At 38.5% G+C, this 12,935-nt stretch overlaps 1 protein-coding gene across 1 annotated transcript in view; it reads left to right on the top strand.

Annotated features, from left to right (window-relative positions):
• Positions 1 to 12,935, top strand: part of ZCCHC4 (zinc finger CCHC-type containing 4) — a 50,105-nt gene that overhangs the window by 23,293 nt on the left and 13,877 nt on the right. The window contains exons 6-8 of the mRNA XM_042984834.1: positions 4,858 to 4,930; positions 8,651 to 8,801; positions 10,585 to 10,685. Of these exons, the coding sequence (XP_042840768.1) occupies positions 4,858 to 4,930; positions 8,651 to 8,801; positions 10,585 to 10,685 (325 nt within the window). The remainder of the gene's footprint in view (positions 1 to 4,857; positions 4,931 to 8,650; positions 8,802 to 10,584; positions 10,686 to 12,935) is intronic.

Below are 12,935 nucleotides of genomic sequence, written 5' to 3'. Positions count from 1 at the left end.
TGGACATTTAGGCTCTTTCCATAATTTGGCTATTGTTGAGAGTGCTGCTATAAACATTGGGGTACGAGTGCCCCTATGCATCAGTACTCCTGTATCTCTTGGGTAAATTCCTAGCAGCTTAGTCACCTTTTTAAAAGCTCTGTCTCCAAATACAGTCACATTCCAAGGTGCTGAGGGTGAGGGGTTCAACAGACGAATGTTGAGGGGTTACAGTTCAGCCCATAATAGGCATTTATCTTAGGAGTGGAATTGCTGGGTCATGTGGAGACCCTACATTTAACTTCTTGAGGAAGTGCTAAGCTGTTTTCCAAGGTGACTACCATTTTACATTCCCAGCAGCCATGTGTGAGTGTTCCAGTTTCTCCATGTTCTTGTCAACTCTTGTTATTGTCTGTCTTTCTAATGTGGTATCTCACTGTGGCTTTGTTTTGTATTTTATTGATGGCTGATGATTTTGAGCATCTTTTCATGCGCTTACAGGCTTTTTGTTTATCTTTTTGGAGAAATATCTATTCAATCCTTTACCCATTTTTAATTGGCCGTCTTTTTATTGTTGAATTGAAAGAGTAATTAATAGATTCTGGATACTAGACCCTCATCAGATATATGATTTGTAAGTATTTTTTCCCTTTCTGTGGGCTGTCTTTTTGTTAGTGATTATGTGCAATTTTTCTCCTTTGGTTGCTTGTGTTTTAGGTGTCATATCTAAGAAGCGATTGCCTAATTCAAGGTCACGAATCTTTACACAATGTTTTCTTCTAAGAGTTTTATGATTTTAACTCTTACATTTAGGTCTTTGATCTACTTTGAGTTTTTTGTAATGTATGGTGTGAGGTAGGAGTCCAACTTTATTCTTTTGCATATGAATATCCAGTTGCCTCAGCAACATTTATGAAATGATTATTCTTTTCTCATTGAATTATCTTGGTACCTTATTGAAAACCAGAGGACCATAAATGTATGCATTTATTTTTGGGCTCTCAACTCTGTTTATTTGGTCTATGTTTATGCTACTTCCACACTGCCTTGATTACAGTTGCTTTGTAGTAAATTGTGATAATGGAAAGTGGGAGTTTTCCAACTGTATTCTTTCTCAAGATTGTTTTGGCTGGTGTGGGTTCCATCTTAATATGAAGTCTTCCAGTCCATGAACATAGAGTTCTTTCCATTTATTTAGGTTGTTTTTAATTTCTTTAAATATTTTGTAGTTTTTCACTGTATAAGTCTTGCATGTGTTTTGTTAAATTTATTTAAAATATTTTATTCTTTTTGTTGCTATTGTAAATTAAATCATTTTCTAAATTTCATTTTGTATTATTCATTGCTAGTGCCCTAATTTACTTTTTGTTTTTTTAGATTTTATTTATTTATTTATTTATTTACTTACTTATTTATTTATTTATAAGCAATCTCTACACCCAGTGTGGGGCTTGAACTCTCATCCCCAAGATCAGGAGTCTCATGTTCCATGGACTGAGCCAGCCAGGTACCCTGATGTAGTTTTAAAACAAAAACAAAAACAAAAAACCAAAAACAACAAAACTGTGCTAAAATGCACATAGGTTAACATTTACCAAGTTAATTATTTAAGTGTACAGTTCAGTGGTATTAAGTTAAATACCTTCACATTGTTGTACAACAGTTCACTAGAACTCTTCTCACCTTGGCTGAATGACTTTTAATTTGAAAGATTTACATGGACTCTTAACTCTTCATTTAAGCTGTGTCTTACAGTTTTACCTCTCTCGAGCCTGTATGAAATCTCCTGGATGGAGTAGGTGATGTGGATAGTTATTTGGTAACTTATCAAATATATTGATTTTTTTTCTTTTCATATCTATACATTTCTGGGCGTGTGTGATGGAAACAAAAGCTGAAAGTGCTGTATTACTTAGCTTAGCTTCTTTGATGCTGAGTCAGTCCTGTAAAAGGTTGACATTGAGTATTGAGGGAGAACTCTTTTACTGAGACACATTAGTGGCCGGAATGAACTGAATCTGTTGCCTGTACTTCCGGTATTATGGGATGTGGAGTCTGTTTGGATTTCTCACAGGGACCACAATTAAAGCAGGAACAGAATCCTGTGTGATTCAGAGTGGCAGTGAATCATTACTTTTGGCCCTTTGACTTTGGTTCCTTGCAGCCCTACAAAAGGTCTGTCTAAGGCTTCAGAGAACTGCCTCAACCCCAGTGTTATATATGCTATAAATATTCTCTTCAGGAGGTCTAAGATATGAAGTTAACATTTGCTAAGATGGATTTTTACATGCTCCAATTTTAGCATGAAAGATGTGAAACTCTATTTGGCAAACTATCATCCAAATAAAGTTATATAAAAAAAAATGAATTTCTTAGGTTCATTTCATGGACTAATTTTATTCAGCTCTTGATTACATTTCCTGTGTATAGAGCATGTTTTACACTTGGTAACTGACTCTCATTTAAAGAGAATGAATGGCCAAATTAAATGAATGTCCTTCTGCAGTTTGCAAGTGCATGCATTTCTGATTGGTTTTGTTTGCCTTATTCAATAGAGAGAATAATTCTCTGAGGCCAATTTCATTTTAAGAGGGTAAGTTCAGTGATTTTTCATAATTTAGAATATGAAAAATTACGCTCCCTTGTTTGTATCTGATGGAAACTCAAGAGCTGAAATTTTGGCTTTTTTCTGTCTCTGACTCTGCCCACTGCTTCCCAGAATGTTTTGGACAAGTGTGCTGTGCTGAATTTTATGTAAATAAAATTTTCTTTTTTAATTTTTTAAAAATGGCTGTTGTGTCTTTTTGAAGCAATAAAAAAAAGGTGGAGGGGGGTAGAGATATATTTTAAAAGGGGTTGTATTTTCCTTTGCTCACCCTTACCAAGCTATGCAAGAGAGAAGAAAATCCGCAAACGATAGTTGATCTGCAGTTGTACTAGTATGGAGATATACCTGTATATAAAATAACTGATACCTATATTATCGGTTATTTGGAATTTACTTAAATAGGGAGACATTTGTTTATTAACGGTAACTGACATTGTCCCACAGTTTTTGGAAGGTTCATCAGGTTACAGTGTATAGCTTAAATACTTTTCAGTTATTCAGACCTTTTATTTCTTCAGTGCAAATTTATGTTTTATGAAATCAGCAGCTGCACTAACAGTATCTCAAATGATATTAAGGGACATTGTACTCAAAATGAACAGCTGTCCTCTCTCCAGAGAACAAGAAGAAGTGGGTTTAAATTATAGGAGGAGAAATTTTGGTTGGACATAAATGTAACTCCCTAATATTAGGGGAATTAAGATATAAATCTTTATAGCAGATATTTATTAAAACAGCAATGCCTTACATTTCATTATGTGCTATGTAGATGCATTGGATTAAGCCCTTTACGTACATTGTTTATACTTACCAAGTCCTATGAAGTAAACACTGTTATCTCTTCCGTTTTGTAGATGAGGAAACCGAGGCTCAGATAGGTTAAATAACTTACTAAGGTTACACAGGTAGTAAGTGAGAGACCCAGAGTTCGAAACCAGACCATCTGACTCTAGAGCCTGTACTTTTAACCACGTGTAATACAGAGAGGATAAAGCAAGGCCGTCCGTTGGGTTGAGCACTCGCCATGGGTGGTGAATCAGTTACGGACAGTAATGGAGAACCGAAGTAGAAATAGAAGCAAAGTGGAGCGCCTGGGTGGCTCAGTCGGTTAAGCGTCTGACTTCAGCTCAGGTCATGATCTCGCAGTCCGTGAGTTTGAGCCCTACATCCGGTTCTCTGCTGTCTGCGCAGAGCCCATTTCAGATCCTCTGTCACCCTCTCTCTTTGCCCCTTCCCTCACCCCCTCTGTCTCAAAAATAAATAAACATTAAAAAAAAAAAAATAGAAGCAAAGTGCCACTATCACGATTTGGTCAAAAGTTGACCATGTGTCAACTTGAAAGAAGTGAGCATGTGTCCCTGATTTTTTTTCACTAGGTCATGAATCCTGTAGAAAAACAATGTGGTTCATATGTGAATTGCTTATGGCAAAATTTTGGAAGTTCAGAATCCTATTGCGATAACAAAGAAGTTTCTATATTATACAAAAAACTCAAAATTCAGCAAGAACTAACAAGACCTGGGGAAGATGCAGAGACAGACAGTACAAATACAATTAAGGAATAAAGAAAACTCAGTCTTGTAAGAAATCAAATCAATGCAAATTTAACCATCATATGCTATGAATTTTTAGTAAATTAGCAAAAATTTATAAAATGTTAATACCCAAAGCTGGTACTCTCATTCATTACTGATTGCATTTTAAAGTAGTATGTTAGCAGAATAAAATGGTTCAATCAGTAAATAAATATCTCTCTTTCCTGGCACTAATTCAGTAAATATGAAATGCACATACTTATTTTTCTTATATATCGAGAAGTATATTTTATTGAGCTAATCCGCAATACACAAGAAATGCTTTGTATTAGATATTTTCTTTGTTAACTACAGAAAAAAATAATTAACAGCTGCTGAGCAGAAATGCTTATTCAGTGTTTTTCTTCAAATTATTAACTATGAGAGATGTATTTTAATTGCCAACCCATCTCAAGCTTAAATTGCATAATAATCGGTCAGTAATCTCATTGTTTCTGTATAATTCTGTGGTCTGAAGGAACATGCAAATCTTATATATACGTATTCTTAAATTTGATATTTATTCTTTGCTATGGACTCACTGAGACTTTGGGAAAGCACTCTTTACTTCGAAAAGTAAGGAATGATGGAATTGCTTTTATTAAAGGTGCGCTTTGATAGTTTTAAAATTTAGTTTGTATGTATTTACTGTATACATAACTGGACAGATAACTACAGTAATAAATCATTTTACAGGTATTCACAGTTTTATATGGAAGATAGTTTTTGCCGTTATAACATGTTCAACCATCACTTCTTTGATGGAAAGGTAAGAATTATTACCGTCATCCTTCTTACTGTGGAAGAACAAATTCGAGAGCACCTCCTTTCTTATTTTCTTTGAGTTCCTCAAGATCAGACTGTGGCTGTCCCACCGTTTATTGGTGTTTAGTTTTCTTCATCCACTGAGTGTGTGTTGAGCCCCTAGAAGCGATTGTACTCTTGTTCTTTTGTGACTTTTTGCTGCTTTTCAGATAAAGACCCACTTTCTTACCAAGGCCCACGTGACTCAGCCTGAGCTGACCCCTGCCACCCTCCAGTGGCTCTCTTTGTTCCCTGCTCTGCTGTGTGTGTTCGTGTTCAGGATGTCTGACTTTCATCTCGGAGTGGCTTCTCTGCCCCGGGGGCTTTTGCCCACGGTGTTTCCTCTGCCTTCTGGGCTCATTTTGCCTTGTTAAGTTCACCTTATCCTTCAGAGCTCTTTTCCAAGCCACTTTCTCTAGCCTCCCCTGGCCCCCAGACAAGGTCAAGTTCTCCTTTGTACTTTGATACTATAATTAAATAATCCTGTGGTTGGTTGTTTGATGTCTGCCTCCCCGATAAATATTAAGGGGGTTTATGGTTTTATTAAACTAATTCTTAAAAATCAGACTGTGTCACGAGTGAACCCTAGTCTACGAATGGTGTGTCAGTGTGGGTTCATTAGTTGTGCAAATGTACCGCTCTGGTGGGGGATGGTGGTAGTGGGGGAGGCTGTCCATGTGTAGCAGGGGATGGCATCTGTCAGTACTATGATGTTAGTAACGTCACTATGAATAAACAACATAGCAGAGCTGATACTGGCACTCCTAGTTTGAGCTCTTTGTTAGTCTTATTACAATATAAAAACTATACCCAACCAAGTAATGACACCTGACAGGAAGTTGGCCACACTGTGTGAAATTATCAAGACTACTTGAAGCACATATCCATATATGTATGTATATCACTTTTCCAGAAATTCTGAACCATGTATACGTATATATTATGTTTTTAGATATTAACTGATGATAGAACAAAAACCAAGCCAAACTAAAACACTAAGCATCCAGGAAATGAAAGCACATTCTAAGTTGTTGTTTGGGATTGAAAAATGAGTCTCCTGATTCAGTCTAGCCAGTGATGCACTCCTTCCACGAGACTCAGTCAGCATTGGGTTCTATATTTTTTAGCTATGATAGCCATAAAAACCAAGTATTGAAATAAATAGCAGTTAGAACTAGACATATTGCAGAGTTTCCCAAAGCAGTTATGTGGTCGATCATCTCCAGGATTTGAGAACTGATTAGATGAGTGTGAAGGAGAGAGAGGTATTGAAAACTCACTTGACAGTGGACGATGATGGGCTTCTCAACTAGGACAGTGGCAGGGGGAAAAAGAGAGAGGTGGATTCCGTGGGCTTCCACAGATGGAAACCAGAAGACTTGGTGGTAAGTATACTGGGGGAGAAGTCCAAGAGGATATGGTGGTCCGGCCTGGATTTGTATTTCATTCTTCAAAACAGAGGGTAGGGAAGTTTGGAAGGGAGATTTGGAAATGTCAAGTTTCTGGAGCTGGTGAAATGTGGATGCAGAGGTATTGAGTATGGCTTCTTGAAACTGGGGGGGCCGCAAGCTCAGGAGTGTGGTCAGGGCTGGGTTCAGAGTTGGCGAAGTAATAACTGAGTCTGTGTTACTGCTTGATACCGCAGTAGTGGGTCGGGTTTGTTCATTTGCTTATTTGTTCTTAATACTATACCATGATTTGCATTCTATTTTGAACAATAATGGTAAGATAAGAGTGAAGTTACATTGAAATCGCTAACCGTTGGCTAACAGTATCTTATATGTTAAGAAAGTAGCATGTGATTCATTTCTGTAGGAAATTCTTTTGAACTTTTATTGAAAGCTTATGGAAATACCTTAAAAGTCTCTAGAATAATGGTTGGAATAAGCTGCCAAGACCGAGCTCCACTTTATCTTTCCCAGAAGAAAACAATCGTCTAGCTCAGGCTTTCCTCTCTCTATATTTTAGGAGCAGCCTCTAAATAGCACTGCATCTGTAGAGATTGATCTACAGAAAACTATTGTCTTGATGATTTTACCGTCTGCCCTTTTTCTGCCTGCTTCCTGAGTCAAAGGTTTTCAGTAGAGATTTACCATCTACTAATCCATCACTGAGTATTTAAGCATCTACCAGGCGCCTGTAAAGGTGTGCAGGGAGCCTTCGGGGATAGAGGTCTCTGTCTCTGCAGGTAAGCACTTCACAGTCCACAGGATTAAAAAGCAGGTGTTCCTTGTTTCCCAGAGAAAATCATATAGTCTTTCAGGTAATGGGAAGTGTCATATGCTTCAGTGGTCAAGGAGGTTGAAGCATGTCTAGAGGGAAGTTATTTAAAGTACCAGGCCCCTTTTTTAGTGATGATTAAGGTGTAGGGAAGAGTTAAGTTATGTCAACGTTGGTGATGTCAAGCATGCGTTTCCCATAGGTCAACAGCAGGACCCTCAGCAAGTCACGACGGGATGTCCGACCGTTGCAAACAAACATACTCCAATGGGCCATCCCGCCATTGGAGACAAATGCACTCTTTACTGGTTTTTTAATTTGGTTAAGAGCTTAGATTTCATTTACTTGTTCCTTTTCCTTTCCTACGTTTAAGCCTATGGAATTTGAAGGTTTTTCAGTAACATCATCTGTACTTGAAGTCCTTGTTCACGTAGGCAGGTTAAGGAAGTGCCAGGCACTACTTGAAAAATGATTAACCTTCCTGACATACCATCCATCGCCGTAGGACTTCGAGTAGGAAGTTAATAAAGACTCTCCTAGGGAAAGGGGATTAGGATGTTGTGGTTTTTCCTCTCATCAATTGGGTCTTCTAAATTGATTTAGTAGTAGAACAATATATATTTTATTATAAAGTACATATGGGCTGATTAAAGTTTAAAACGCCATTAAAGTTTAAAGTCTTAGGCCATTTTTATAGTGTGTTGATTTGCTTTTATAGATGAGTAGTTGAAAACTACTACAAAGTCAGTAGACTGGAGTTAGTATCATAGGTATATTTCTTATTAACTTCTCCCAAAGCAAAAAATAATAAATATCCTAGACAGTGGTTAATGTTAACTTTACAATGACTGAAAACAATTAGTCTGTTGGGAAAATGCGTTAATACCATGGTTTCACAGCCTTGATAAGCTTTGTTATTTGTCGTCTTTCATTTATTTACGTACCGTGCATGTCCGAATACATCTGTCATATACCCGGTGCTCAAGAACACGTGCATGGAAACTGGTGACGTGTAGCTCCTATTAAACTGAACTCATGGTGGTGGACAAACCAGATAGGAAAAGAGTCCGTCTTATTCGTCTTTGTGTCTCCAGTGTTTAGCTCAGTCCCTGCTTCTGTTTGTGGAATTGAATTTAGCGTTTTAGATAGTCTTCATGGGTAATGAGTTTTTCTCTTTTAGGTTACTAAATTTAGTTTTTTAATTTAACCATTTGAAATGTGTAGTCCTCTGATAGTGATGGTGTTTGAATTTGCAATTTAAAAAACCCGCTTATCAAGGAGCCCAAAGATAAAATCTTCTGGGGGCTGAATGAGAGAGGCTTCTGGATGTCACCGAGGGACTCTGAGGTGGCAGGATGGGTGAAGTTTCAGTACAAACAGGAGGACCGAGCCTAATACATCCTCCAGATAGGATGAAGTGCCTCCCTCTCGTCCTCATTTAGAAATGAATTTTTATTTGTTCCAGGCTGCCCTTGAAGTATGCAGAACATTTTTACAGGAAGATAAAGGTGAGGGAGTCATTATGGTGACAGATCCTCCTTTTGGTGGCTTGGTTGAACCTCTGGCTGTTACATTCAAGAAGTTAATTGCTATGTGGAAAGAAGGTCAAAGCCAAGGTGTGTAATTTATTACTTACTGCAAAACAAACATGTATCTGTGTATCTACTTCCTGTCAAATATTAGCAGAGCTCAGTGAATCAGAGCTCTGATAAAATATACATGTCTTGGGTTCTTGTGTTTTTCTAAAACGGGCTCATTTGAGAATGTGGCACACTTCATTATCATGATACACTTTGTATTTTCCTAATCATGTGTTCTCAAAATGACTTGCAGGTGAGCATAAGGGGACATTATGAAGAATCGCAGGAAACCGTTGGCATTTATTTAATAGATATTTACTGAGTACTGGGTACTCTTTGGGTGCTGGGAATGGAGTACCATGCGAGATGGGCACATTTCCCTGTCCTCGCGGATCTTACATTCCATGTTCCTAAAGTCCTGCCCAAAGCTCCTGGAGGTCACCCAGCCTGTGGCCCAGAGCTCTAAACTGTGCCAAGATTGGGGTAGAAAGATCGGACGTGCGCTAGCCTTACAGTGGTTATCAGTGATAGATACCCACGTAGATAGAGGTGCGTTAATGGCGGGGGTTATTATTCATTTTAAAGTGGCTTAGGCCTTTGAAGTATTTTATGTCATTATCTAATTAGTTGGTACAATCATTTTTTTAGCTTCCAGCTTGCAAGTTGATAAACTGTAAGAGCGCCAGGCTTCTTCGTTAATTGTGCTTGTGCTTTGGAGAGAGAATGCAAACGAAATCTAAAACATGACTTATAGTATTAAGTATTCCACTTATTTTCAGATCTTAAGTCCACTTATCAGAATAGATAAAGTCGGGGTTATTGGGGAAGCAATAAAGAGCTCAGTGGTCTTGAATTTCAGTTCTGCCACTTACTGGCCGCATGAACTTGAACAAAATACCTAAATCTTATGGCTTCAGTTGCCCTGGCTATAAATGGGGTTGTTAACATCTAACTCTAAGGGTTATTGTAAGGAGATAATGTATAGAAAGTACCTAGTATTGTGCTCAGCCTCTACTGGGTGCTCTGCAATTAACAGCCATATCCCCAGTCTGTCATCAAAGTTAATGTGGATAAAATTGTTTTTTTTTTTTTTTTTTTTTTTTTTAATTTTCTTTTGTGGCACATGATTCTTTTTTCAACGTTTTTTTTAAATTTATTTTTGGGACAGAGAGAGACAGAGCATGAACGGGGGAGGGTCAGAGAGAGAGGGAGACACAGAATCGGAAACAGGCTCCAGGCTCCGAGCCATCATCCCAGAGCCTGACGCGGGGCTCGAACTCACTGACCGCGAGATCGTGACCTGGCTGAAGTCGGACGCTTAACCGACTGCGCCACCCAGGCGCCCCGGATAAAATTGTTTTTAAGAATCTTCCATGATTTGGGAAAGAATTGATTCACCCTGGAAAAGCACATAACGAGTTGTGGCAGAGCTGTGTTCTGCCTTCCGGCCTCTGCCTTCCGGCCCGTGCTTCCTGCCCCACAGCACTGCCACCTTGCTCCTCACGTGATGCTCCCTTTCATCTCCCACTTTACTGGTGATATCTTTGCCTTTACTGGAATAGAGTGATATGTGTGTAAGGATTCCTTTTACATTTCCTTTATAGCTGTGTTTAGATCTAAAAGAACATTTCCACTGGCTCTTGGGAAAGATCAGGTTGTAAATGGCAGTCTGGTGAACATTCTCTTCTTTTGTATGATTTAAATGCATTGAATGTTTGCAATTTCTCCCAGTATCAGAAGTTTTTCAATTATAGCTGTTTTATTTTTTTTAATTTAAATTTCTTATTTTCTTTTCCCTTTTTTTTTTTTGATCCATTAGATAGCAGTCACAAAGAACTACCTGTATTCTGGATTTTCCCCTATTTTTTTGAATCCCGAATTCGTCAGTTTTTTCCAAGCTTCTGCATGCTGGATTACCAGGTATAGTAAATATTCTGTTTTCGGGCATGACCGAGGAATGCTTAAGTAAATATTGTGATCAGACTATCCATCAGGTTTAGCATATGAAAATATTATAAGCTGTATTAAACACTAAAATTGTACCATACGTAGCTTAGTCCAGAGGTTCCTAATTGTAATTTTAGGGCGCTGATTAAAAATATAGATTCTTAGGTACCAAAATAAACCAACTAAATCAAAATTAGAGAGTAAAGCCCGAAGAAACCATATTTTCCCAGGCTTTCCGGGTGATTCTGCAGTGTAACTAGGTTTTAGACCGACTGACCTAACCTTTATCATCACCAGAAGATGCCACAGAACCTCAGAGTCATTGTTAGGAACGGGGATTTTTGTCTGTTCAGAGGTTGTAGAGAAGTAAGTCGCTTTTCTGGTTGGTGGCATGTCATGTACACTTTACTGTGTCACTCAAGAGGATGCCAGGAGCTCTGAAGGGAGGCGTGTCCCAGGTAGCAGCATGTCAGAGAGGCAGAGATGCTGAGGTCTGTGTGTGGGGGTGAGTGTGCTGATTTCAGGGTGGAATTGACCAGCCCGCCCTCCCATCTCTGCCCTCAACTCCTTCTGCTTTAATGTCCACTTTCCTGTATTCATTCCCTTGGGTTCTGAAGTTAACCCGATTGTCACCATCACCATGTGTGGTCACCAAGTGGCCACTGCTTCCTCTTTTGTAGTGATATTTTTCTATTTGAGCTGCTGAGCAACGGACTACCTTTATGAAGGCTTTTCAGCCATAGAACTGAAAATGTCTTCCCTACTTGTTACAAGCTAGTGCTTGGATCTGAGCTTTCTAATCTTGAAGACATTTATCATGAGAATGATGAAAATTACCATATGAAAAAAGTTGTTATGTTTCTTTCAGAAACAGTGTTACCAAAAATGAGAGGATAGACCCTACCTGTGATTCTATCCCAAATAGCAAATATCATAATTTTCCGTGTTTGTCATCATAGCAGACAAATCTGAATTCTGTTTTCCCCCCTGTGTCTTATGTACGTGTACATTTGTAAATGTAGCGCCATAGTTTTTATGCTTTTAATCACTTTAAATTATCTCATTAGCAAGTTATGTTATCAATTGTTATCATTCTTTTTTTTTTTTTTTTTTGGACTCAGATTGCTTCCACCTTTAAGGCACTATAAATACCACTGCCATAAACACCTTTTATTCAAATAATTTTTTCCATATTTTACATAACGTCCTTAAAATAAATTTCCAAAACCGAAATAGAATTCCAAACATTATGTTATCGAATTTAATGGACATTTCTATGGCTTCTGAACCATATTACCAGGTTCCTTTCCAAAAGCGTACATAGCACAAACCATTTTAACCTTGAATTCTCAAGCTCTGCTTTAGGCAAAGTCCATGTCATAATTCTTCCCGATTCCGGTTTACTTTCCTTTTTAGGACACACAGTTTTCTGTTTCTTGTCTGAGAGGTGCCTCTAGTGTGGACATTTGCAGAGCAGAGATAGTGGCCATATCCTAAAGATGTTAACCAAGGAAACTTCTCAGTTGGCAGGAGCGCCTGCTGCCTTTGACAGTGAAGAATCATGTGGCACGGTGTTTGGCACAATAGTAGGTGCCTTATACACGTTGAATAAATAACTGTCTGAAAACCAGTGTGAACTCCAGAGTTGAAAAGGAACTGGGTTTTAATCCTGGTTCTGCCCCTTACTAGCTAGGCCTGTACATTTTATCTAACTCTCTGCAGCCCATGTGACCTGTTAAATGAGCAGAGTAATAATCTATCTGCCTCAATAAGGTTTTGAGAATTATATAACACACAAAAAGGCTTAGCCTCGTCCCTGACGCACAGCAAATGTAGATTAAAGGCTATTGGTCTCAGCATTGTTGTGACCATCACTTTATTGTCACCATTCAGACAGTCCCAAGGTGGGGGTAAAACTCTTCTTTCGGGCTTTTTTTTTTTGTTTTTTTGTACAGTATCTGAAACATTAAATTTGCAAAACGTAAGGTCCCTCAGAAAACTGGTCCATTCATATTTATTTATTTTTTAATGTTTGTTTATTTTTGAGAGAGGGCGTGAGCAGGGGAGGGACACAGAGAGGAAGAAACAGAGGATCTGAAGCGGGTTGATTCAGCACTTGAACCCACGAACCGCGAGATCATGACCCGAGCCGAAGTCGGACGCCTAACCGAGCCACCCAGGCGCCCTTCCATACACTTTTAGAGATGAGTTTTCACTAAGGGC

Source organism: Panthera tigris, chromosome B1, assembly GCF_018350195.1.
Source record: "Panthera tigris isolate Pti1 chromosome B1, P.tigris_Pti1_mat1.1, whole genome shotgun sequence".
In the NCBI taxonomy this organism is placed as follows: Eukaryota; Metazoa; Chordata; class Mammalia; order Carnivora; family Felidae; genus Panthera; species Panthera tigris.
This window is presented reverse-complemented; position numbering and strand designations above follow the sequence as displayed.